This window comes from Centroberyx gerrardi, chromosome 23, assembly GCF_048128805.1.
Source record: "Centroberyx gerrardi isolate f3 chromosome 23, fCenGer3.hap1.cur.20231027, whole genome shotgun sequence".
Lineage (NCBI taxonomy): Eukaryota > Metazoa > Chordata > Actinopteri > Beryciformes > Berycidae > Centroberyx > Centroberyx gerrardi.
In genome coordinates, this window is record NC_136019.1 from 20,648,033 (window position 1) to 20,675,934 (window position 27,902).

General features: G+C 43.1%; 2 protein-coding genes across 4 annotated transcripts in view; one reads left to right on the forward strand and one right to left on the reverse strand.

The window, feature by feature from the left end:
* Positions 1-27,902, reverse strand: part of rab1ba (zRAB1B, member RAS oncogene family a) — a 192,904-nt gene that overhangs the window by 151,056 nt on the left and 13,946 nt on the right. The window lies entirely within an intron of this gene.
* On the forward strand, positions 486-27,819 carry peli3 (pellino E3 ubiquitin protein ligase family member 3). 3 transcript variants are annotated; one of them, XM_071926087.2, is made up of 7 exons: positions 486-546; positions 11,823-12,023; positions 13,242-13,371; positions 14,811-14,912; positions 19,941-20,171; positions 25,929-26,117; positions 26,970-27,819. In XM_071926087.2, the coding sequence occupies exons 2-7, from the start codon at positions 11,851-11,853 to the stop codon at positions 27,567-27,569; spliced, it is 1,425 nt and encodes a 474-aa protein (XP_071782188.1). In that variant the 5' UTR covers positions 486-546; positions 11,823-11,850; the 3' UTR covers positions 27,570-27,819. The 3 variants fall into 3 exon arrangements, with proteins under 3 accessions (XP_071782188.1, XP_071782189.1, XP_078147868.1); XM_071926088.2 differs by having other exon boundaries at positions 11,826-12,023; XM_078291742.1 differs by lacking the exon at positions 486-546 and adding an exon at positions 3,534-3,616.

The window sequence follows — 27,902 nt, forward strand, 5'->3', positions numbered from 1 at the left end:
TGGAATGATGAAGTAGGAATTTACGAGTGAGCACTTGAAGGCAGCAATATTTACAACTTCAGAATTCGGAAATCTGAGCTTATTCAGAGCACTTGAAGGCAGCAGTATTTACATCTTCAGGAATATGAATTCTGAGCTTATTAGGAGCACTTGAAGGCAGCAGAAGATTCGTGTGACCACGTTTTCTTTTTTTTCTGAAGAGAGAGAGCGAGAGAGAAAGAGAGAGAGACATAGGCATAGGCGTGACACCGGGACGTCTGCTGCTACACTCCGGTCTCTCCGGGAGGAATGAGCGTCTCTCAGTCCGAACGAATGTAACGTTGTGAGCGGAGGAGAGGCGATGCGGCCGCTCCTCACGTCCTGCGCCTCTTCCATCCAGTCTCTCCGTCTCCAGTACGTCTTTTAACGATATTCCAGGCCGCACGGGGGGACTAACTAAACGCACCCGCCGCACACCCGCATCCAAAAGGGGGGGAATTAAAAAATAAAAAATAAAAAAAATAACGTCCGAGCCGGGTCCAGACCTCCATCGGCAAACATCAGCGGGTACGGACCTGTTTATTTGATTTCTGCTCTCACCTCATCTTTATTACAGTAGGCTATGGCAGAAGAAGCCCGGCCTGCTCTCTCCTTTATTGCTCTTCCAGGGATGTAACGGAGGGTAAACCCATCTAAACTCACCTGCTAATATGTGGAATATAGAGTTTATCACATTTTTTTCAGGCTGACATAAATTCTTATGAGGTAAATTGAAAGCCTCCATCACGGTAAGTAGTGTCAAACTGGTGTAAGTGACAAAAATAGGGGTTTAGAAGCAGAAATGAATCATAAATGTTCATACTGGTGGTTGTTTGCGTTATGACGGAGGTGATAGCTTACCCTCCTTTATTATTTACCTCCACATCACTGCTGCTGCTATCTGTACGACGAGAGTGTGTGTTTGTGCGTAAAGGAGGGGTGTGTGTGCGAGTGTGTGTGCGCGTGCTGATGCCTTCTCCCTATGTAGCGTGTGCATTGTCTGTGCGGTGGAATCCCTTGTGTACAAACCCAGCCTGGGTTTTGGAAAATAAGCAGGAAATTTGCCTATCTGGCAACCCGTTGATCACCATTAACACCCATTTCAAAAAAACAACAACAAAGAACAAACAAATGACAGATGTCACGAGCCGCTTTTCCCCACAAGAAGCTTTGGATTAATCAAGTGAAGGGTGTCTGGTGTGTTTATGGCCCCCCTGAAAAAAAATCCCCCGATTCAGGCGACTATCGTGTTTTTCTTGGAGGAGAAGTGCGCGCGGCCGTCCATAAACAGCGTGGCTCCGGGAAACGCAATCCGCTGCAATCGTGCCCAGAACACAGGAAGAATAAAAGAGATAGAGGCCTTTTTTCGCCACACCATCCCGCATCAGCACCGAAGCACCTTTGTAAAAAAAAAATTGCGCATATTTTCATATAATATTCCGTTGATTCTAGATGGTTCCAGAAGGGAGGAGGGGGGGATTTGCTGTGGAAAGGCCTCCAGTATACAGTCAGTGGGATGATTAGGAAGAATTTAGGCATGGCAAGCTACAAGATGGCTCACAACTCACACAAAGTAGCAGCAGCGCTTTGATGTTATTCATGAACCACCAGTATTTCACTTTGCTGAGCCATGGCTGATGTTTTTAGCTTACAATTTTAGGTATTTGGGAGTATATGAGATCAGGTGCTGTACCCCCCCACCCCCGCAGGAAAATGTATGATGCGATTAGGGTTAGACTGATAACGGGTCGCCGATATAAGGGGCCGATATTGGCCTTTTATTGAATATCAGGTATTAGATATCTTCATGTGGTCCACCTCTGGTATGATGGAGGTTCTTCCCTTACCACAACTACATAAAGACAGTCTGGAAAACCTCTGACATTTTGTTTTCTTTGTTTTCAATGGAGAGTTTTAGTGTCTTATGGTGGTGTAAATGCTGTTTCAGAGGCTTTTCCACCCTGACAAGAATCCAATTCTGGGGGAAACACTGAATAGTTGTGATTTTTTGGGATGTAGGCTAATTGAGGGTAAACCTACCTTTTTATTGGAGAGTTTACTAGTAGTAGTACCAGTAAAAGTAGTAGTAGCCTAGTATTAGCAGTAGTAGCAGCAGCAGCAGTAGTAGTAGGCTAGTACTAGTAGTAGTAGCAGTAAAAGCAGTAGTAGTACTAATAGCAGTATAGTAGCAGTAGTAGTAGAAGTACAGTAACTTGTTTCCAATCAAATAATTTCAGGAATTTTCTTCAATCAAGTGTCATTTTCTTGATACTAGTGTAGTAATCTGCCTCTGCCTGGTTTCAACATATTGACACCTGTTTCTAGAACATTCCTGCAACAAGTCCAACTGCATTTGGAGACAAGTGGAACCATATCAGCCTATTGGCAGAAGTTTTCATTTGTGTAGAGGAAAATCTGACTTTTAGACTGAAAATGAGATGGATATGTGCAGTGTATGGCGGAGAATGAGAGGATGAGATATCGAAATGATAGAGCGAGGTGAGTCAGAGTGTGTGTGTGTGTGTGTGGCAGCAAGGTGAGGTAACACAGTAGCATCCCACCTATCAGGCTCCTGTAATGCCAGAGGGGTCAAACTGAGAGGAGGAGAGGTGGCAATGACAGAGAGAGGAGATTTAAAACAATATAAAAACCAGTTTCAGCTGCTGCTAAAGTGTTTTGAAGTGTTTAGTCAAACTCTGGTGAGCCCAGTTGAACCTGAAGCCGATTCAGTACGAGGGTGAAAAGGTTTTACGAAGGGAAAAGGAATTCATCGGGGGTAAGTAAGCTCCATTAGGGATGGCAGTACCTCTCACACAGAGAAAAAGTTAGCGATACCTGGAAGTAAGCAGCCTCTTAAAGTTGGTGTGTAAACTCACGAAGGCTACCGACACTTCCGGCTCAAACAATGTGCTCCAGGTCTGGAGATATTTAAACAATTGTTTAGTAAGGTGGCGATGCTGTGTGCTCTCCTCATAATTCAAACCAGTCAAATTTCACCAGGACGAAGCGTGGTACTGGTGCTCACTTGTTTACTGTTGTATGAACAACAAATAAGTTGCTGCAGTTAGCTAACTAGCAAAGCAAAACTAGTGTAATGGCGGCGCCGTGCGTATTCTGACTTGCAAATGATAACTATTGCCTTGATTAATATAGCTATAGAAACATATTTCTCTCTCCTATGTAACGGCTGTTGAGCAAGTTTGATAAATCAAACTTTTGCCTGTTGGTAAAAACGCCATTACATCCCTGTTGTTCAGCAGAGTCGTCAAGTTGAGAAGATGTATAGGCTTCATCGACTCAGTATGGTTTAATGAGCGCTCTTCTAGCAAAAAAAAATGTCATCCATTTTTATCTCGCTCATTTAATTTACACAAAGAGTTTGTGTAGTAACTCAAATTTGCCCAGCGAAGTAGCTAGCTAGTGTTGTAGCTAGCATCGTTTGCATCATAAGCAATGCAAACAATGCAAATTTTTCTAACTCCGAGCCAGTCAATGCTGCCTTTGGCTCAGTTTGGTCTCATTATCCCACGTTTTATGACAACAATTTCTCCAGACCTCCATTGTTTGAGCTGGAGGTGTGGCTACACGTGATTACCTGGTGAGTAACGTTAACTAAATACATCCTCCGTTACAGAACGGGCTCCTCATGCTCTTCTTCAACAGCAAGCAGGGCAATTGCTAACTTTCTGTTGTCCATTTACAACAATGTTATCCCCTTTGTTACTTAAGGTTAGCTTGGTAATGCTAATTAGATAACCTGCAAGTTGCTGCCAAGCTTTGAGTTGCATAGCAATGAGAATGATGCAACACTCCTTGTTCCCTTTGACCTCTTGCTCCCTCTTTTGCTAGCGATGCTGACAGCTGAACTTTCTGTTTGAGGAGCAGAAGAAAAAAAGACTCCTATCTGTTTACAACCTTAAGGAGCCACCTAAAAGAATTTCATTAGTGCTCTCCCATGATGTTGTAAATACTGTTTCAGAAGTTTTTCCACCCTAACAAGATTTTTTTGTTATGGAAATGGTCAAATTAAAGTAATCTCTGACTTCTGTCAACCTCTAATGGCAGCCAGTATGAATTGCAACAACATTAACAAGTCTTTGGCACAGCTCCTCCACCGCTAGCTCATTGGAGCAGTGATCCATTAGAAATGTCTAGTGAAGAGGTAAAATATCACCAGGCTAAATACTGGAATAATAATGCTGCCTTGGCATTTGCAATTGGTTAAAAAAAAAAAGGAGGCCGGCCTGGAATGTGAGCTATGGAACAGTAAAAATCATACTTAGTGCACCTTTAAAGATATTGAATATCAGCACGTAACACTGGCTATCAGCAGCTTCAATCCAAAAATGCTGGTATTGGCCTTCAAAAATCTTCCATATCGGCAGAACCCTGGTGTAGGAGGTATATTGGCTTTTTCTGACAGGCCGTTGGAGTCTCTTGTTTGATTGTCTTTTGAAGTGCTGCTACTCCTAATGATCCTTGTCAACCTCTCCTGATGAGAGACGCTGAAGAACAAAGGTGAGCGTCTAACTTTCAGTTTCATCTACAAGCCCGGGGTCACGCCCGTTTACAAACCCAGGTTGTTCGATTTGGCCTTCTTTGATATTTATATGGACCTCACGAGCGCTACAGGTGTATCTTCTCTCTCTCTCTCTCTCTCTCTCTCTCTCTCTCTGTTTGCCTTTCTCATTCTTTCCGCCGCCCTTCTTCCTGGTTTCCAATCTCCTTACTGCATCCCAGACAGCGGGGCTATTTAGGGCCAGACAGGACTGCAGGACACACACTCCGTCACAGTCGTCTAGCTCACTATAGCATAGCACAAACGCATCACCATCACCAGCCACATAATGATACTGGGGTATCTAGTTATAGACGGAGACTTCTGGATTACATAAGTTGTGCACTGAGCGTTCTGATGGAGGATGCACAGTAACACTGCATTACAGTGTGTAATGGCAAGGCTGCTGAAGTGGGCATGATACAACCTGAGGATAGTGTTAGTGGTGGTGGACAGATATAAAGTTTGCCAATATATGGGACCGATATTGACCTTTTATTAAAAATCAGATCTGGTCCAGTCAGTGTGGTTCACCTCTGATATGATGGATATGATGCAGTTTGATTGATTACATATTTATTATAGAACTGATCAATACCTAGACTAATTGTCTATGGGAAGACCTTATCCGGAACGGATTCTAATGAGACAAGACAGTTTGATTGTTCCATGGTCTAAATGTTGTTTCAGAGGCTTTACCACCCTGACAAAAACTGCATTCTGGGGGAAACACTGAATACTTACCAGTATTGAATATCAGCGCAAAATATCCGCTATTGGCAGATTTACCCTAAAACAAATCAGTACTGGCCTTAAAAAACGAATATCAGTCAGACCCTAAAAAGACTCAAAGCTGATTTACAGAAAAACAAACAAAACACAGCACAGGAAGAAACAGAGAAACATTAGCAAGACTAAAAGAAATGGAGTAGAGGATTCTGGATTTTGTGGAGGAGGGAGGGCGGTGGGGGGGGGGGGGGGGTAACGTAACAGTTCATAACAGTAACACTGGCTTGTAGGATTTGCACAGTGTAAAACTGTTATGTAATGCGGAGCAGGGAGCATTACGTGCCCTCTGGCTCTCGTGAGATTTTGAAATATGAAAAGCATCAGAAGGATGTGCATGTGTACTTTCGCTTTGTTTGATCTAATCTGAATTTGTCGTTTTGCACGGTTGCATGTTTGATAAACCGCATCTCCACTTGTTACCGCATTTTATGGTCGGAGTTCATTCTCGGTGATATTCGGTAAAGGGACTGTCAGCAGGCAATAGCACTGGATTGACGACTCTAATAATCCTCCTACTACAGCCAATGGCTGGAGCACTGCTAAGCAGACAATAATGCTTTCTACTACCATGAATTACCAACTAAAAGCGCTAACTCAATTACAGCAGCTAGGAACACATTTTCAAGATAGAAAAGGAGAATCTTTATTTAAACAGGTTGAGGAGGAGAAATAGTGCGATCAGTGTTGTCAAGAATACATAATTCATCACAGAGTTCATTTGTCAGCGCAGTATATTTAGCTCTCTGTTCATTTGTTACTGGAAGAGACAAATTTGACTCTTCCTCTTTCTCTCTCCCTCCATCTCTCCCACACACTCCACACACACTCGCCCTTCCCCTGCAGTAGGCGGACAGAGAGAGTGAATGGTGGGAGTGAAGGAGAGAGGGAAGACAGAAAAAGAAAGAGAAGGGCTACAAATGTCCAAGAAAAACAAGTGGGCGGGCATGGAGGCGGTGTGGAGCTGCAGTATCAAAACCGATGATAGTCTACACAGTATGCGCTACATTTTGGTAGCGTACACTGCCTAAAAATAAAATCATGCCGCCAAGAAATTTTTAAATAGGCCGCATGTGCAAAAGTGTTCAGCCAAATTGGACCATTTTCATGTCAAAAATCCAAAACATTAAACATCCACAAAAGATATAATCAAACTCCATCATATCAGAGGTGGACGGCATTGACTGGCTGATATCCGATTTTTAATAAAAGGCCAATATCAGCGCCATATATCAGTCTAACCATAGTGTGTAGAATGATGTTCAAAGCAGGGATTTGAGAATAGAGAATTTCCAATTTACTGTCACAGATTCTGCTCCCAGATTTCCTTCCTGTGATCCCAAACTTCTTGGAAAATATGTCTCCGTTAGAGCCTGTGAAGTACAGCTGGTCAACAATAGGAACTGTGCAACATGTCGGTGTATTGCTCTGTGTTGTGTCATATTGTGTTTTGTCGTGTTACATTATGTTACATTACGTTGCGTTACGTTGCGATACATTGCATTGCATTCCGTTGTGTTTTGCGTTGCATTACGTTGCGATACATAGCGTTACGTTGTATTGTGTTGCATTACGTTGCGTTGTGTTGTGTTGCGTTGCGTTACGTTGTTGTGTTACGTTGTTGTGTTACGTTGTTGTGTTACGTTGTTGTGTTACGTTGTTGCGTTACGTTGTTGCATTACGTTGTTGCATTACGTTGTTGCGTTGCCTTAAGCCCAATGTCCACCAGATGCAGCACGGAAGCGGAACGGCCAGGGCACGGGATCGGAACGGCTCCGGAACGGAAGGCAATGTACACCGCACGCGTTTGAGTTGTATGCATCACCCGCAAGTCAATAAAGTGCATGTTCACGCTTGTCAGACACAAGCGGATCCGGCAAAAATAGACCAGACGCGGAAAAAGAACGGAGCGGCAGAAACTGCCCTGCGGGTTCCGGACGGCTTCCGTGTCGCTACCGCAACGCATCTGGTGGACATTGGGCTTAGCAGCGCTGATTCACATGGGTGCGAGTCTGTTCCGGCACACGCACGGCTTCCGTGCCGGAGCCGTACCGCATCTGGTGGACATTGGGCTTTATGCTGCATTGCGTTGTGTTACGTTGCGCTACGTTGCGTTACGTTGTATTGTGTTAAGTTGTATTGTGTTACATTGTGTTGCTTTGCGTTAAGTTGCTTTGCGTTACGTTGCTTTGCGTTACGTTGCTTTGCGTTACGTTGCTTTGCGTTACGTTGCTTTACGTTACGTTGCTTTGCGTTACGTTGCTTTGCGTTACGTTGCTTTACGTTACGTTGCTTTACGTTACGTTGCTTTGCGTTACGTTGCTTTACGTTACGTTGCTTTACGTTACGTTGCTTTACGTTACGTTGCTTTGCGTTACGTTGCTTTGCGTTATGTGATTGCGTTGGATTACATGTTGTGTTATGTTGTGATGTGTAGTGTTGGTTTTCATTGTGTTGACGTGTGTTCTGTTGTGTTGTGTTGTGTTGTATGGTTTTGTGTTGTGCTTTTATGTTGCATTGCGTTGTGTTCCATTGCATTTAAATGCATTGCACTGCGGTGTGTTGCGTTGTGTTTTGTAGTGTTTTGTATTGCGATGTTGAGTTGTATTGCGTTGCATGGAGTTGCGATGTGATGTGTTATGTTGCGAGGTTTTGTGTTGTGCTGTGTTATGTTGCGTTGCATTGTGAAGTGTTGTGTAGTGTTGTGTTGCTTTGTGTTGCTTTGTGTTGCATTGTGTCTGCTCTGTTTGGCCTGAGCACCATCAAATGCGTCGTTCCTACAACAGACCCTCCAGCAGCTCCACTCTGTTCCTATGGACTGCATTCTCTTTATCTATTTCTCTCTCTTATTCTCTCTTCCCTTTGTCTTCCTTTGTCAGACAGCTTTTCTTTGTTTCTCTCCCCACTCTCTCTCTGTGTCTTTTTATCTCTCTCTGTCTCTCTCTCTCTCTCTCTCTCTCTCTCTCTCTCTCTTCCCCCCCCCCCCCCCCCCTCTCTCTCTCTCTCTCTCTCTCGTTCTCTCTCTCCACCCCCAGGATGTGGCTGTGGGTTGATTAGAAAATGCGTGGCACAGAACAGGCAATCCATCACCCTGCCAAAGCCCAGCACTTATGCGCATGCGCTTGCTGACACATACACCCAAACACACACACACACACAGTCCCACCCTCCGCCTCCCTCCACCCTTCCTCATTTCCCTCCTCTCATCATCATCTATCTAGATATGTACAAGCTTTGCGTTTTGTTTTTTTCCACGTCCATATCGCGAGACTAGCAGCATCACATTTTGCCCCTCCCTTCATTTTGTTCCTTCACCTCTCCTTGCCCTCCAAACCCCCTCCCTCCTCCTCCTCCTCCTCTCACTCCCACCACCCACTCCTCCTCTACACCCATCCACCCACCCATGGCCGCCATGCCTCTGTTGCTTTTAAAGATCATTTTTATTGGTATTACTGCTGGCTTAGATCACTCACAGTGGAGAGACGGAGAGAAGATACAGAACTAGATAGATAGAATGTTGAAAACCTTCCCCCAAATCAAAAACAATTCTAGTGGAATAGAAGAAGAGCGATATCAACAATGGAGAAAAAAGAGATGCAGATCGTATGTGCTTTGAAAAATTTGTCCATTGATTGATTCACTCCTTTGCTGTTTTGCTTTGGCAAGAAGTACTTTTTTATTTCATACTACCTTTAAATTAAAAACAAAGAGGGCATGACCTGCAGCAAAGCCAGGTCTTGAGTTTGGAGCTGAGCTGAACCCAGGATTTTCCAGCTACACGGTCTCCTACCACCAGGAAGGAAGCCCCCTGCTTTTCTTTCTATTATTTCCATCTCCTCTCATTTTTCCCCCCTTTCTCCTCCTTCGCCTCCATCCATCCAGCCTCCCCCGAGTCCACTCTTCCCTCCACCTCTGCATCGCGCCACCGCTCAATATCCAGCCGAGGCAACGGGGAGCTCGGGTAATGAAATGGCCACTGGCTGCCCAAATCTGCCGTCTGCCATCCGTCATCTGATTATGAGGAGATATTCTCCTCGTCGGGCTCCATTAGATGGCCGAGATTCAATCAAGTCTAATATTGGGCGTGCAGTTGACTTATGGGTAGCGTAGTCCCTGTAGGTTGGTGTGCACTTTGTCTGGACGCTGATCTGAAAGGACTTTGGCATGGTGCTCACTTAGAGTTATCGGGAAAAATCAGACAAGAAGGAAGGGGAGAGCGTCAAAACTTGGGGTAGCACTTTCAATATCATTACATTCGAGTTCTCAGGCCGATTATCTAATCTGTACAAAGAGAGAACAAAGCTTGCAGGGCTTTGTCATGCTTTTGCACCGCTCACTTTCCACCGTGTAGGTGGTCTCGCCCACTTTTGATTAATAATAGGTTTGAGCGTTAAGCGCTGGCTTAGAACCTGTGTGCCTCCCGTCAGCAGAGACTGGGATTTTTGAGCTTTGTTTTACTTGCGTGAAAGGGAATGTCAAAATATCCACACTGTGAGTCATGCTGTGTGTGGTACAAATGATCCCACTCTTTTTTCTTTTTTTTTGCATAATATTCATGTTTCCTCTATTCTCAAGCCAGTTAATTAAAATGCTTGTCATTAGGAAGACACCCTTTTCGCTATTATATCATGGAATTCTATTATCAGAAAATTAAATTTTTTGCGTCCGATATGTTTTAATGCCAAGCCCTTGGTGTTATTTGACAGGGCTGCGATCGAAAAGCTTGGAAATGCCACGGTAATATAGCTCTCGTAGAAACGAAGGCCGGTAACAGTGAACCCGCTCCACCCCTCTGTTTGGTGGCTGTTGCTCGGGGAAAGGTTGCGGGCCTCTAGGGCTTCGTTAAGAATCCGGGATGCGACACTTTGTCGATTGATGGTTATCTGGTCGTTAACTGTAAAAGCTTGCGAAGGGGACATGCTCTCCCGTCTCCAGCGCCGCTTGTTTTCTAAGCTCGTCGCCAACCTCTAAAACACTCGCCGGTGGTCATCGAGGCTCAATTCATCACCGCAAGAACAACGACAGAGCACATCAGGTACACGAGAAAATACGAACGGGGTCCACAGACGCGGGTGTCTGTTTATCTGCCTTTGTGGAAAGAGCCGGATCACTTGTACCCATCCAATCCTATTAGGATGAGCCGACTGCACTGCAAATGCCCTCGGTCAGCAAACACAAAGCACTTCAGTCGCATAAAGGGGGATGACAATTACCAGAAGAGCCAACGTCAGAAAGACTATCAGACCACCAATGCAGCGCCGCCGTAATGAGACACATTCAGCCAATTATTCCTGAATTTGATTTGTTAGCTATTTTGAGGGTTTTAACAAGGATGCAAAAGGTGAAGGACTAGTCATTTGGACATTTGCTTGACATAGCAGCTGCAAATGAGAGATTTTGCATAAAGATACACCCTAGTGACTTTTCACCGGATACCATGTTTCAGATATTTTTCAACCTTATCTCTATATGGAAAGGCCTGTGAGGTAAAGGCTGTGATGAATAGGGAAAGACGGTGATGCAAATGAAAGCATTCGCAAGCATGGGTGATTTTGATGTGGTGTTCATATCCAAACCTGCCTGTCCTGTACCTGTTTCCTCTATCTGTAAATTGAATATATTTGAGGTGAATTGTCTTCTACAACAGACGTCTGCACACATTGACACTTTCTGCACATATACAATATATGGCCTTCTGACATTGACCTAGGTTAATATGAATATGGTACACATTTTGCAGATCCTGTATATATGCTGTAATTTCACATATTACTTTTCTTCATGTTCTCATGTTCTTGTCATTTGTTATATATTGATATTTCTGTAATTTTTCACTATTTTATACTGCACATATTTCATACACTCTTCATATTGTATTTCATGTGTTTTTTCTGAGCCACATTGCTGCTATTTTGCAAGTCCTCATAATGCTGTAATGCATATGGCTTTTTTCATTCATACATTTCTACTTAACATGTTCTAGTTGCTCATTTAGAACATGCTAAAGTGTTAGCATGGAGCCTACTATCACTCAACATAGTGTATGCTAAGTGTTAGCATGGAGCCTACTATCACTCAACATAGTGTATGCTAAGTGTTAGCATGGAGCCTACCATCACTCAACATAATGTATGCTAAAGTGTTAGCATGGAGCCTACCATCACTCAACATAGTGTATGCTAAGTGTTAGCATGGAGCCTACCATCACTCAACATAGTGTATGCTAATGTGTTAGCATGAAACACCAGAGCCAATGATCTACTGGGAACACATGGATGACTTTGTTCTTATCACTTAATGGCTAGTTGACCAATGGAACAATCTACCAAAAACGTGGTGTATTCCTTTAAAGTATCATCCTATCTTTTATCTCATGTCATCCTGTCACATTCAAATTGAATTTCTTCATCAACAATACAAGATTATCTGACTCTGCTCTCTCTTAACTCCCCCCCACCAGCAGTGAGCCCCAGTTGTGGCCGTTGGGCATGGTTTTGGAGGGCAGCTCAGAGGCGCTGTGTCCCCCCCCATCTCTGGAGCTGCGCCCGTCCTGCAACAAGAGCCAGCCCTCGCCTCCTCTGGGCTCGAGCTCGCAACCCCACGACGGCGTCTTCCCCGGGGACAAGGAGCCCGTCAAGTACGGCGAGCTCATCGTCTTAGGGTGAGATACTGAAGCCCTCTCTTGACTTACAGACTTGCATGTGCATTTATTTTGTATTGCATCTAGTGTTCATTGGATTTTTGTATCTGTATTTGTATGTCCAGCCAGTACAATAGGTGCAGATCCAGTTCGTGTTTTCTTGGCTTTTGTATTCAAGCATGTGAGATCAGGCTTATATGTTTGTTTGTGTGTGCAGCTTAGTATGATGTTTACTTGGTTGCACTCTTACAAACACTTTCACTGCCCCGAGAGGATCCTCCATCAAACCAGCCGGGTAGTGTGTGTTGAATGAAACCATAAGGCCAATCTAACGTACCTCACAATAGACCCTTTTCTACGTCAATTAGTCCGAGCCGCCTTTCCTGGCTGAGCAGATCATGGAAAAAGAGCTCATTTGACTCCATACAAAGATGTCATTCACACACTGAGCCACAGGGAAGCATAGGCAAATTAAAGCCTCCACTTCTACGAGGGGAAAAAGAAAAGAGAAAAGACAGAGAGACAGAGCGTAGCCTGAAACACACAGACATGTTATAGATCGCACATGAAGGGTGAGAGAAGCATATCGTTCACATCGACATGGTATGGTGCTATTCCATGCACAGAGACACAGACATATGTTTTCCACTCCTTGGCCTATTGATCCATCAGCTGATGGATTATGAGAATGGCTCAGTTCCCTGTCGATGTGATTAGAGAGAGAGGGGGGGATTGCCTGCCGCCGACATTTTACGAGGTCCATCCAATCACGGCTTCTCTGCGGCTAATACAACATGCCTGGATCGAGACTGTCGTTCAGTACCAAGTGCAGCATGGTATGGAATAATTACGGCTGCAAAAACAGGACAACTCGCCCAATTGTCTGCAAATAAATGCACGGAAAGTGCAGGAGGTTTTTTTACTTGGACAAGCTGGCAAGTGTCAGTTCAGCTTCTGGTTTGTTATTCAGCCACCTATATGCAGGCGTGTTTTGTTTGCGTTCCTTGTTCCGGTTGTCATGAAGATGTCACAGTACCGCCCACACTGTTTGATTGACAGGTGATCTCTGGGAAGTGCAGTGCAACACCACAGCAATGAGCGCTGAGCACCAAAGATGGAGACAAACTAAAAAAACACCACAGCGCCGAAAGATGGAACCAACAAACTCGAGGATTACCACTTTAAACCCAGTTATCGTCACCATTATAATCAAGTACGATTTGTTTTTATGATTTGCAGGCACAATGGTTCGCTGGCCAATGGGGACAAGGGTCGCAGGAGAAGTCGCCTGGCCCTCTACAAGAGGCCCAAAGCCAACGGCGTCAAACCCGATGTCATCCACAATGTCTCGACCCCTCTGGTGTCAAAGGTGAGAGGTCCCAACATGGATCATCGTAGCTTAGGTTGTCATTCATACTGAAGGTCTGCCAAGGGTTTTTTCCCTGAGCTGGATAGAAAGGAACCTGATGCTACATTAAAGTAGCAGTGGTTGTTAAGATACAATAACATTTTAATGATTATTTAATGATTCCAATGGGGAAGTTGGGATGTTTCAGCAGCAAGTAGCAATAGGATACAGCAAAGAAACATAGAATATAAATAAGAGAAGAGTAAATGGAGGGAATTCCAATGTATTAAGAACACGTTAAGTAGAAATCTATGAATGAAAAGTATGAAAAAATCACTATGAGGGTGTTCTATATTACAGCAATAGAAGGTTAGAGGTAATTTTGGTCCCAGTTTTGGTTTGAGTGCCGGTTGCAGCTCGAAAATCGTTCATACTTCAGACGCTGCGTTATGATGAAAGTGCTAATTTTAGGCGTTAGCCGTCGGGGGGCATTGAGAAAATTGGGCTAAATGAAAATCTTGTTTTAATTTCACATTTTCTCTAGTGGTAATGCCGGTGCTGGGGTGGCCCACCGCTGCTTAATGAGCGTAGAGGAAACGCTGGCAGAAAATAACAAGAGCTCAGATCAGATGGTTTGTTTGGAATCTCAGTCTTTGTACTGTGTTGATAATGTTGACAAGTTGCCCCCGGGATATTTCTTTACCTAACAATGTTCTATTCATGAGGTAAAATAAGGGTCTCGTACTTGACAATCAATGTTGCACCGTACTTCTTATTAGGGTTAGACTGATATATGCTGCCGATATCGGTGTTAAATTAAAAATCAGATCTGGTCCAGTCAGTGTGGTCCACCTCTGATATGATGGATATGATGCAGTTTGATTGATTACATATTTATTGTAGAATTAATCAATATTACACTGGTTGTCTATGGGAAGCCCTGAACCTGAGCTGATTCCAATGTGACAATTTGATTAGATTCCACATAAGTATGCATGAATATGTTTTATTATTATTATCATTCTGGGTTCCAATGGAGAGTTTTAGTGTCTCATGGTCTAAATGCTAAAAAAAAGATTAAAAAAAAAAAAAGAAATTGGCATGAAAATTGTCAAATTTAAAGATATTTCATATTGGCATAAAATATCAGCTATTGGCAGCTTCAACCCAAAAGTATTGATAGCAGTATTGGCCTTCAAAAACCCATAGTTGAACCCTACTTGCGGTTAGATTCCAGGTTAGATTTTCCATGTATTGAAAAGAAGTGTAATTCATACATGAGCATTTCATGATCTAACCGCTTCGTAATGAGAAGCCAACTGACAAAATCACAAACGTTTGAAATTCAAACTGGGCTTTTCCTCCATCTGGTGAATAGTCCTCTGGGCAGATTTTCCAAGAGGCAAAAACCTTCAGCTCTCCTCGCCATGTGACCTGGATAATGTCATTTGCATTGACAGGCGCTCAGCAACAAAAGCCAGCACAGCATCTCCTACACACTGTCACGGAGCCACTCTGTCATTGTGGAGTACACCCATGACACCAACACAGACATGTTTCAGGTCAGTATCCACCTACACACACACACACACAAACACGTGCCATGCAAACTCAACATTTTAGCTGTGACGGACTGTAAAAAAAAAAAAAGTGGGCGCTAGAAGTTAATAGAGGTGAAGCAGCTGGGCGTCACCTTGCTGAACCTGTAAGAAAAACACAAACCTGGTACATGCTCACAAAAAACTGAAAACCTCCTTGGTAATTTTCATGTTTTAAAGCTGGATTGGGCAAGATTTTTTAAATGATTTTTCAAATATACCCATGTTACTAGCCTAAAACACAAAGTAGGGTTACAACAGAGAAGAGCGTCGTAGTTTACTGACATCACCTTACAGGATTTTTGGGTAATGAAGTCCTCAAAATTCAAACAGTTACCTCTCACTGCCACTAGGGGCCGCCAACGTGCAAAGTTGCCTAGTTCAAGCCTTCATGGTTCTATAGGTTGAAACCCTTTCGAAATTGGATGAACTCAAAAGTAACATGGTCATTAAGCTAAAAACAAGGCTGGAGATACAAGGTTTTCCAGTCGACAACAGCGACATGCACTGAACATGCATAAACACACACACACACGCCTTTCAGATTGGAGAAAGTCATTTGTTAGCAGATTCCTCAGTCTTCTCAAGAATGCCGAGTCATGAGAGAGCTGGTAGGGCGTCAGGAGAGAAACAGAGGGATGGAGGGAGGAAGAGAAAGACCGGGAAAGAGGCAGAGAGTATCAGCCAGAAGGAGAGGGGACAAAAGGAATGAGGAGATAAAATATATGAGAGAGAATGAGTCAGACTTGTCTGCTCTCAGCAGCTCACAGCTACAGTTATGTTTTCTAGCCATCCATCTCTCATCCTCCAGGAGGTAAAGTCCTGAGTCCAGCAGACAGAATCAACAGGCTCCACTCCAATCTATCCCTGTCTATCTCTCTATCTGTCTGTCTGTCTATACATCTATTGGCCTCTTCCTTCCTCTGTCCACTGCGTTATTGGGTCCCTAACTTGGTGGCAAAAATGACAAGATGCTAAATGTAAATTGATGGAACGTGCTTGATGTCATGTCTCATCATATTTGAGTTAGAGCAGAGAAGAATAGTGGCAATGTTTTGTCCTATCCTATGCCAGATGAAAAACGTAATTTGACTGTTCTATATTACATTACACCTAGTATCCACTTTATTAGGTACACCTTGCTAGTAACAGGTAGGATTCCCTTGTGCCCCTAGAACAGCCGGAAATCTTCACAGCCTGGATTCAACAAGGTGCTGGAAACATTCCACAGGGATCTTGGTTCATGTTTACTCGATAGCGTCACTCAGTTCCTGCTGATTTTTTAGCAGCACATTTAGCTGTAAACATCCTGTTCCACCTCATCCCAAAAGTCTCTACTGGATTGAGATCTGAACTGAACTAAAGTCACTGTTCATGAACATCTTTATCCTGCTGGAAGTTTCCATTTGACAAAGGCTAGACTGTGTCGAAGAAGGGATGTTCCTGGCAGCAGCAATGTTTAGGTATGCTGTGGTGTTCAAACAATGCTCCATAGACCTTATTCCTACGGTGGCCATTTTGAACTTATGTCACACATGGGCTGGGAAACTCTACCCAGAAATATAGCCCAGCTATGTGCTACTGTTGTGTAGCTACCAAGATACACATCATACAAATGTTGGGATTGGACAAACATTTATCATTTCACAGATTCCCCACTGAAAAATAATATATATATATTAGAAATGAATGGATTTTAAGAATCCAGAGGGATATAGGTTCACATTTAAGCAAGTTATTTATATTTGGCCCACTATAGCTAGCTACCAGAATCTAGCCTAGCTAGCTAGCTAGTATAGGCCTAACTAACTAGCTGGTAAGCTATCTAACATGCTAAATTCAAGCAGCTACTGTAGTTGTTCTCAAGATCGCTAAGTTGATAACGGTTAGGTCTATCCAAAGTCCTCATTTATGTGTTAAAGTAAGTCAAACAACTGCTGATGGTCGCTACAAGAGTAGATGAGTAGACTAGTTTTATATGTATATATGCCAATCTTCTGGGTAGAGTTTCCCAGAGTGTGATGTAAATTCAAAATGGCCACCGTGGGAATAAGGTCAATTGGTAAGGGACCTAAGGTAAACTAAGAAAATATTCCCCACACCATAACATAACACCAGCAGCCTGTACTGTTGACACCATGCAGGATGCATCCATGGATTGTGTGTTTAACGTGCCATCAGCATGTCACAACAGAAATCAAGATTCATCAGACCAGGCAAAGTTTTTCCACTTTTTTTCGCCCAATTTTGGTGATCATGTGTCCACTGTAGCTTCATCTTGTTCTTGCTAGCTGACAGCATGGTCTTCTGCTGCTGTAGTCTGTCCACTTCAAGGTTGGACCAGTTGTGGTTCTGAGATGACCTTCTACACACCACTGTTGCACTGAGCTGCTATTTGCTTTACCTTTCTCATCAGTGAGGCGTTTTGGCTGACTGGATATTTTTTGATTATGGCACAATTCTCTGTAAACTCTATAAACTCTAGTGCCAAAAAATCCCAGGAGGCACCAACCATCATACCACACTCAAAGTGGCCAGGCGTCTTGCCCATTCTAATGTTTAGTCGAACAGTAATTGAACCTCCCGACCCTGTAAAGTGGATACAGATTGTGGTGTATGTGCACGAAAAAAACAACACACATGCACACACACACACGCCTCTCAGTGAGGGGAGAAAGTCATTTGTTAGCAGATTCCTCAGACTTCTCAAGAATGCCGAGTCATGAGAGAGCTGAGAGGGCGTCAGGAGAGAAACAGAGGGATGGAGGGAGGAAGAGAAAGACCAAGAAAGAGGGAGAGAGTATCAGCCAGAAGGAGAGAGGACAAAAAAGAATGAGGAGATAAAATATATGAGAGGGAATGAGTCAGACTTGTCTGCTCTCAGCAGCTCACAGCTACAGTTATGTTTTCTAGCCATCCATCTCTCATCCTCCAGGAGATAAATGTAAAGTCCTGAGTCCAGCAGACAGAATCAACAGGCTCCACTCCAATCTATCCCTGTCTATCTCTCTATCTGTCTGTCTGTTTATCAGCCTCTTCCTCCCTCCGTCCACTGCGTTAAATGGGAGCTGATGGAACATGCTATAGATGTATTTGCTAGAAGAGTCTTCTGGGGCAGATTGTGTGGTTGTGTGATTCTCTGATATACTTTGCCAGAGTAGTTAGAGAACAGAGTAGTAATGCTTTGTTCTACCCTCACCTCGCACATCATACAATTAGATTTTACTATTCAGTATTACACTATACTATGATATACTAAACTATACTATGCTGTAGTACACTATACTATATTCTGCTCCACTCTGCTCTGCTCTACTCTATTATACTTTACTATACTATACTATACTATGCTATACCACACTATGCTATGCTATACTATACTATACTACACTACATTATACTATACTAGACCATACTATACTATACTATACTATACTACATTATGCTATACTAGACCATACTATACTACATTATGCTATACTAGACCATACTATACTATACTATACTATACTACATTATGCTATACTAGACCATACTATACTATACTACATTATGCTATACTAGACCATACTATACTATACTATACTACATTATGCTATACTAGACCATACTATACTATACTATACTATACTATACTACATTATGCTATACTAGACCATACTATACTATACTACACTACACTATACTATACTACATTATGCTATACTAGACCATACTATACTATATTATACTATACTACATTATGCTATACTAGACCATACTATACTATACTATACTATACTACATTATGCTATACTAGACCATACTATACTATACTATACTATACTACATTATGCTATACTAGACCATACTATACTATACTACACTACACTATACTATACTACATTATGCTATACTAGACCATACTATACTATATTATACTATACTACATTATGCTATACTAGACCATACTGTACTATACTATACTATACTACACTACATTATGCTATACTAGACCATACTGTACTGTACTATACTATACTACACTACATTATGCTATACTAGACCATACTATACTATACTATACTACACTACATTATGCTATACTAGACCATACTGTACTGTACTATACTATACTACATTATGCTATACTAGACCATACTATACTATACTACACTATACTATACTACACTACATTATGCTATACTAGACCATACTGTACTGTACTATACTATACTATACTACACTACATTATGCTATACTAGACCATACTATACTATACTACACTATACTATACTACACTACATTATGCTATACTAAACCATGCTATACTATACTATACTATACTACACTACACTACACTACACTACACTATACTACACTACATTATGCTATACTAGACCAGTGGTTCTCAACGTGGGGTCCGGGGACCACCAGGGGTGCTTGAGGGGATTCCAGGAGGTCCCCGGCAAATTGATTAATTGTGAAATTATGAAACCTCACCATTATTTAATTTACAAGAAGTTAACACAATTAGAGAATGTAGAAGAATGACTGTTTTGATCACAGTTTCTCTGTTATCTCTCCTCCTTCAATACAGATAGTCATGGAATTCTGGACAAAATCATATCTAACGATAAAAATAGTCTCGGATTTGGGTCCGAGAGACAAAATCTCATCAAATGGGGGTCTGTGGATCTAATGTGGACTAAATTAGGGTCCTTGATATGAAAAAGGTTGAGAATCACTGTACTAGACCATACTATACTATACTATACTATACTGTGCTGTACTGTACTGTGCTGTGCTGTACTGTACTGTAATGTACTATTATACTATTTTATTCTATACCATACTGTACTGTACTATACTGTCCTATACTGTACTGTACTGTACTATACTATACTATGCTATACTATATACTATTCCATTGATGTGGTTGTCAACCATGTGCCATTGTGACTTATTTTTATTATTATTATTATATTGACCCCTCTATCTTGGTTCTCCTAGATTGGCCGGTCCACGGAGAGCATGATTGACTTTGTGGTGACGGACACAGCGGGCAGTGGCGGTGGCGGTGGTCAGGGCGGGGGGGCGGCGGGGGAGGGCGGCAGCGGAGGCCAGTCAGCCCAGAGCACCATCTCCCGCTACGCCTGCCGCATCATGTGTGAACGCAGCGCACCCTACACGGCCCGCATCTACGCCGCCGGCTTCGACTCTTCCAAGAACATCTTCCTGGGGGTGAGTGTTCTCTCCCGTGGGTGCCAGGCCTCTCCCGGTAAACCCGCCGGGGGGCTGGTAACCACGGCAACCGCAGCGAGCGCGACAGCAGGGGCGTCGTCGTGCCACCCACGGGTGACATCATAGCTGTGAGCATGGGTGTCAGTGCATCTGACCTGGCTTGAGGAAGCACAGGGTAGGAAGGGGCAATGTACTCTACATGTGTGTGTGGGAGGGAATTGCTGTTAGTGTTAGTCATGTGTGTTATGAATGTGCTAAAAAATGAGCCTAAATCTACTGTTTCCTGTTGTGTGTTATTATGTAGAGCTATTAGAGAGAAGGAAGGACATTATATTTCTTGTTACATGATCATGTGCATCCTGTTGACAGCAGTTTGTGGTAGTAGTACCTATAGTTATGTTACCATGTCCTGTGAACCTATTCTATATAACATGCAATATATCAGTATGTGTTTACACATTGTATATATTGTATATAATGTGTACAGAGACAATTGTTCAGGATTTTGGTGCTTTCTCCTTAATAGAAAGGAGCATAATGCCTCTCACTACTTATGTTCATTACAGTAGTACACTCATACACCACCCGGCCAACTCAGCAGTCCTCATCACATACACAGATACACACACACACACACACTGCTCTGTCTTGCTGTATCTCCAGTTCAGTGAGCAGGGCTGTCTGGAGCGTTGCCCAGCCACACAGCGTCTAGCAGCAGCTCTCTCTGTCTTTGTTTAGAGAGATACGGCTATCCGGGCTACTTATCCAAAAAAAAAAAAACACAGATGGATAGATAGATGAATGGATGGATGGATGGATGAATGGATGGATACCTGAGCTGCCTGTGTAAGCCCTGGAAACAGCCTGGTGTAATGGCTTGCACTGATGATAAGGTCTCAGTGGGGGACAGATAGACAAACCAACAACCAAGGAAGCAACAGGGTTTATGGGAAATGTGGTCTTCATTTGGAGAAGCACTAGCACTAACAATACCACTGGTGTGAGACAGAGGCTACCAATCACCTTGACCACAGTCTCACTTGTTCACGGTAATTATACCAAGGTATCACAATTAATGATATACTCGTGGTTAAAAATGCCACAGGTAGCACCTTTAACTGCGCCTGTGTTTGCCTTTGTGCTCCAGATACGCTCACTATTCCAAAATTCTCTGCAACAATAGCAGGCGATAAAAAGGACAGTACACTGCAGAGCCCAGGGCCAGGAGGACGCTTGCTTACTCATTGACTAAATAAGCTTTTGATTCATTCTGGCAAAGTTGCTTGATTCCTGCCTCCCTCCATCTGGCGCAGAGCCAAGACTGAGCAGGAAATAAAAAAGGGTTTTCAGAGATGAACTCGGTTGTGTAAATGCACGGGGTTTGACTGATAAGTGATGTTGAAGGACAACACCGATACTGATATTTTTTGGGTTGAAGTAGTACATATTTTGTGGCACTGTTCTTTAAATTTGATCATTTTAATGGCAAAAAATGAAAAGTTTCCTCCAGAATTTTATTTCTGTCCAGCTGGAAAAGCGTCTGAAACAGCATTTACACCATCATGGGACACTAAAACTCTCCTTGAAACCCAGGATAATGATAATTATAGTAATAATAAAAACATATTCACGCATACTTGTGTGGAATCTCATCAAAATGTCTCATTAGAATCAATTCAGGTTGATCAATTCCACAATAAATATGTAATCAATCCAACTGCATCATATCCATCATATCAGAGGTGAACCACACTGACTGAACCAGATCTGATTTTTAATAAAAGGACATCATCATACCAATATATTGTCAGACATGTAAATGATCAAATGTATCGGTGGAGCCCTAGTAAATGCGCAGGGGAGAGTTGGCAGGGCAGACAGGGAACCCGGCGCTCCCATGGAGGTGGCTCTGTAATTGGGAAACACACCGAGGAAGCCGTGGATGGAGTCCAGAAATCCTCAATTTCTGTCAATGGGAGTCAGCCTCGGGGTTACAGACAGACCGCTACCGTCCGCCCGGCTCGTACAGCTGATTATAAGGGTCGAGGCGGCCGGATCGGATACAGCACTGTCATTGGAGGCGCTATTTTAAAGGGGATATGTGTACGTCCCTGCCAAGTGCCACAGTGACCGATAATAAAATGCGAACTGGTCATCAGCAGTATTCCCTAAAGGAGAACTGGGTGGGGTTGTCCACTGGAGACTGCAGAGAGGGTGTAGCAACTGATAATGTAATAACTGTGGGATAATGTAATAGCTTGTCAAAATGGAATAAAATGTCCCTCAAAGGGGTCCAAAATGTAATCTGTTCATGTCATAAATGGCTGGATAATGTAATAACATCACAGTATAGGATATTTTGATTTAATTTTGAGTTTCATTTCATACTTATTTTGATATGATCATTGACTCTGATGATCAATGTTGGGGAAGCTTTAAAAAGCAATTAGTTACTTTACTTTGTTACTTAATAACGAGTTACATTATGAAGTGTGAACTCTTGTGTTCTCCTCTTCAAACACATGCATGTACACACTTGGCTTGTGCTGCCAGGTGTGTTGTTAATCACTGTTTTACAATGCATTGCAAGACTGTTGCTAACCCTAACCCTTTAAAAGGGAAGCCAATCTCATTTAAAGGATAATTCCAGTTATTTTCAACCTGGGCCGTATTTTTCCTAGTTTTTGTTAGTTTTCCTAGTTTAGAGTTTTGGTTGGCTTGTTTAGATTTTATTGTAGTTGTATTGCAGAATCAGTCGAAATTATGGCAATAAGTAGGAAAATAAGTCCCCAGGTTGAAAATAACTGGAATTATACTTTAAATCAAGCATGATTAGACTTAGTTTTTTTTCAATTAGCAGCATGTTGCCTGCACAAGATGCTGTGGGATTTTCACTCAAAAAAATGAAACAATATGAAAGAAAAATAAAAGTAACAACATTCTAATTTAAAAAAAGTTACTAATAATGGATTACAAAAACCTCACTAGAACTAATACGTTAAGTTACTAGTTACCACAAAAAAGTAATCTGAGTACTCATAATGTACATAACTCTAACCTAAACACTGCTGATGATGTAATAATAATATTGAGTAATGATGTAATAACCCAAGTTATCATATTCTTCTCATCCTTATGAATTTTGTCATTATCACTCAGTATTATTATTACATCATCAGTTAAAAATATGTTACACCCCTTCTGAAGTAATGATCGCTGGTTAATGTAATAATATCATGTTATTACATTATCTGGGGATCTATTACATTAACAGGCTTTCTTAGGTGTTCAACCCATTTAGAGGGACTTTTTATTACATTTTGACTTACATTACATTATCCAGCAGTCATTACATCATCAGTTGCTACAAAGGGATATAGAGAATAACAACAACAGAATGACATCACCCACACAAATATACTACAGTCCCACAGAACAGACACAGGATTACATCATCCAATCTCAGCTGTACTTTGTGTGCGGGGTTGGGCGGACTAAAACGTGACATCAAGGTGTACAAACCCAGGCAGACCAATAACAGACCGGTACCAGGCCTTTTCTCATGGCAGCATGACTTCATCCCATGCAACATTCATCAGGACCCCCGACAACTAGGGCAGCAGCCAGAGGGATGACGTCACAACCCGGCAACACACACCACTGACTGAGACTTGTATAACTCATCTTAGCATGTCGCCCCGCCATCGAAAATACAGTCAGGACTACAGTTGGGTAGTATGGGGCCGATATTGTTCAATACACTGGTTGTCTATGGGAAGACCATAACCTGAACTGATTCTAATGAGACATTTTGATTTATTTTATAAATGTGCATATATGTCTAGATTGTGAAACAACCTGCCCAAGTCTAAAAAAAAATGATTCTCTTCTTAAGACTCATTTTTATAGACTGGATTTTATGCAGTGATTTAACTTAATTTTTCTTGTATTTTTGTTTTATTAGTTTTATTCTCTTTTTTTCCTTGTTTTTCTATTTTATTACCGTTTTATTATGTTGTTTTATTAATCATTTTTATTGTGTAAAGCAAGAAGTGTAACTTCTGTTTCAAAAAGTGCTATATAAATACAGTTTATTATATTATTTATTTATTTTTATTCCATATGTTGCAGCATTTCTTCTGTTTTTATGGGATAAACTTTGCAAACTAAAACTTTACAAGTAAAAATATAAATAACGTTTAAACAGTTTAATATTGCATATTACAATAATATTGTTTATGTTGGGTTTCAATGGAGAGTTTTAGTGTCCTATGTATCTATCTAAATCTATATCTAAATGCTGTTTCAGAGGTTTTTCCACCCTGACAAGAATTTAATTCTGGGGGAAACACTGAATACCTTGGCAAAAAAAAATGTGCTTTCGCAGCTTCTATCCAAAAATACCAGCGAACGGTGTCGGCCTTTAAAAACCCATATCGGTCGGGACGTAGGAGGACAGATAATCGCTGTTGGTGAAGCGGCCGCCCAGCAAGTGTCCTGTTCAACTGGAAGAAGACAACAAACTGTCCTTGGCAGAATGCAGAGTCAGGCTGCGAGGTCCACTGTCAGTGAGAGAGACACATAGAGAGAGAAGAGGGGGGAGGTGTTGCTGAGGTATTATACTGTATAGGTGTTGGGGCTTCTTGCTAGGTGTGACTGCTTTGAATTCCACATTCCACATAACCGGCAGCAAAATCACTGCTAGCAAAATGAAGGGCAGACTTCAACATAGAGATGTGGTTCTCTTAAAGGAGAGATGGTAGGAGCGCTTGAGGTTTCCCAGAATCAATAACCAGTGCTCAAGACTGGAAGGAATGGAAGGATACATGTAGGTGTTGTGGGAGCAGATTGTAGTTCTCGCGCGACAAATTTCTTGGAGGCAGTGCTGCTGTGGAGGCAGAAATCGTCTCATTGGTTGAGTTAAACCTCAATGGGCGGAGCCAAAGAACCAACAGAACTAAACCGACTGAAGCCCAGTGAAAAAGGCAAAAGGTTAGAGAGAAGGAAGCTAATATTATGAAGCCTAGCTCTCTGCTACTAACTGAATAAATCTACCCATACTAAGGTTAGCTAGTTCGTTAGCTGACCTTCCAAGTTCAAACTAGCCATATGTTTATCCAGGTAAGCTAGTTAGCTAGCTGCTGACCTTCCAACATCATGAATGCCATGGTCACGAAGGCATGAAAAAAACATGGCCATTTACATGTTTTTTTATTTAGATTCCTTTTTTGCCATTCAAATTTGCCATTTGCGTTCCAAAAACTGTGGTTCTTTGGCTCCACCCATTGAGGTTTAACTCAACCAATGGGATTATTTCTGCCTCCATAGCAGCTCTACCTCCAAGAAATATTAGCAGAGCTAAAACTTCAATCTGCGTTTTGCTATATCTTAGCCCTCTCCAATTAAAAGCTTTTGAACTTTTAACTCAAACCCCTCGAGTGCCTGGACTTGGGCTTCTTTCTGCCATGTGGTCATAATATTTCCCTTTGTTCTCTCTGGGATGTTTATTCTTAGGCGTGGGTGCATCTCTGTGCATTAGTCAGTACAGTAGTCATTCTGTACCGAGCTAAATATAGCAGCACAGAAAAGCAACGTTGGCTGTTTTTCTAGCCAGCTACCTCCGACATCCACCTCCACCAGCCTCCCTCTATCTTACCCTGTGCTTCCCCATCACTCTCCTAACCTTGACATCTGCCTGTTTGTGTGTGTGTGTGTGTGTGTGTGTGTTGGGGGTGTGTGTGTGGGGTGGTCTCCTAGGAGCGGGCTGCCAAATGGAGGACGTCGGACGGCTTGATGGACGGCCTGACCACCAACGGGGTGCTGGTGATGCACCCGGCGGGGGAGTTTGTGTCGGAGCCGGCGCCGGGCGTCTGGAGGGAGATCTCGGTGTGTGGCAACGTCTTCGCCCTGAGAGAGACCCGCTCCGCCCAGCAGAGGGGGAAATTGGTAAGATGGAGAGAGAGGGGGGCTGATGGGAAAATGAGTCCCAAGGGGTGGGGGTTACTGACCTTGATTTGACCCAGAAAAGCATCTAAAACATGAGATGAAAGTTATAATGTAATAAGATACAGCAAAGAACAAGGAGATAACACAAATGACAATTTAAGTAGAAATATATACATGAAAAGTATGAAAACAACAGAATTAATTACAGCATTATGCAAGGTAACAGCAGGAGAATGTACCGAGGCAAAGAAAAACAATGAAAAATATGTATGATATGGAAATGTATGCAGTGTGAAACATGAAAAAATATGAAATATATGCAGTATGAGGGAAGTTAACAATTATACATATTTGAGATATATGCAAGTGAGAATATGAAGAAAACAAATGTGCATTCTCTAGCGTGTGATGTGCATAATGTGCAAGGTCATATGTACAGAAAGTGTAATTTAGCTGTAAGGACTGAGGAATCCCAAGTTGTCTCGTGCCTTTAGGTAGAAATCAGCCTTGATTTCCTTGATGAAAACCCCCGTTTCACTCTGTCTTTATGAAGGTTGCATTCCAAAGACGCTCTCCCTCCCCAGGCATTTCATTGCAAGTAGATACCTAACTGTAAATGTGATGCATGCATGTAGATGATGGCATTTTGAAGGAGGTGAATTATATCCGATGGGTGTACACTGTCTGCAGCAGAACTGGATGCCCACAGTGCCATCATGTGGTGGTACAGAACAGGTGTTTCTTCTGTCTTTAATAATGACAGCTGAGTGATGGAAACTGATATACCTCCCCTTGTCCCTCGCTTCTTCTCCTCTCCCCGCTCCTCTTCCCCTCTTCTTCGCAACCACCCAGGTGGAGAACGAGTCGAACACCCTGCAGGACGGCTCTCTGATCGACCTGTGCGGGGCCACCCTGCTGTGGCGGACGCCCGCCGGACTGCGCCGCACCCCCACCCTCAAGCAGCTAGAGTCCCTCCGCCAGGAGCTGAATGCCGCGCGGCCCCAGTGCCCCGTGGGCTTCAACACCCTGGCCTTCCCCAGCCTGGCCCAGCGCGAGATCGTCGACAAGAAGCAGCCGTGGGTGTACGTAAACTGCGGCCACGTGCACGGCTACCACAACTGGGGCTACCGCAAGGAGAAGGGGCCCGCCGGCCCTGGGGGCACGGCGCCAGCCAGCACCGGCGAGAGGGAGTGCCCCATGTGCCGGCGGGTGGGCCCCTACGTGCCGCTGTGGTTGGGCTGCGAGGGCGGCTTGTACCTGGACGCCGGGCCGTCCACCCACGCTTTCTGCCCCTGCGGCCACGTGTGCTCGGAAAAGACAGTGGCGGGGTGGAGCCAGATCCCGTTGCCCCACGGCACCCACGCCTTCCACGCCGCCTGCCCCTTCTGCGGTACCTGGCTGACCGGGGAGCAGGGCCACATCAAACTCATCTTCCAGGGCCCCGTCGACTGAGCCCACAGCTGGGCAACCGGCGGACGAAAGCGATGGTGGACCAGTGGGGACAAGAGGTGGAGGAACTGCGGACTAAAGACTGTCTACTAGAACAAAGACTGGAGCACTGGATTGAAAGATTAAGGACTGATGGGGAAAAGGAAAGACTGTTGAAATGACAAACTCAAAGCGAGACGGAATAATAGATGCCAAGGCTTAAAATGGAATATGAGATGTATGGAGAAGATGTAAATAAATTGTGTTGAAATGAGCACGTGTCTTTGGTGATCCTTAGTCCTTCACTTTCAGTACCTGCGTAGTAGTCTGGCTGCTCCACGTGTGTGTTTACATCAC

Bases quoted from the DNA above. Each gene is read 5' to 3' on its own strand.
- peli3 (XM_071926087.2), top strand. From the start codon at position 11,851: ATGGTTTTGGAGGGCAGCTCAGAGGCGCTGTGTCCCCCCCCATCTCTG. The intron at 12,024-13,241 runs GTGAGATACTGA...TATGATTTGCAG, and splicing joins GGCGAGCTCATCGTCTTAGG to GCACAATGGTTCGCTGGCCA. The intron at 20,172-25,928 runs GTGAGTGTTCTC...GTGGTCTCCTAG, and splicing joins CCAAGAACATCTTCCTGGGG to GAGCGGGCTGCCAAATGGAG.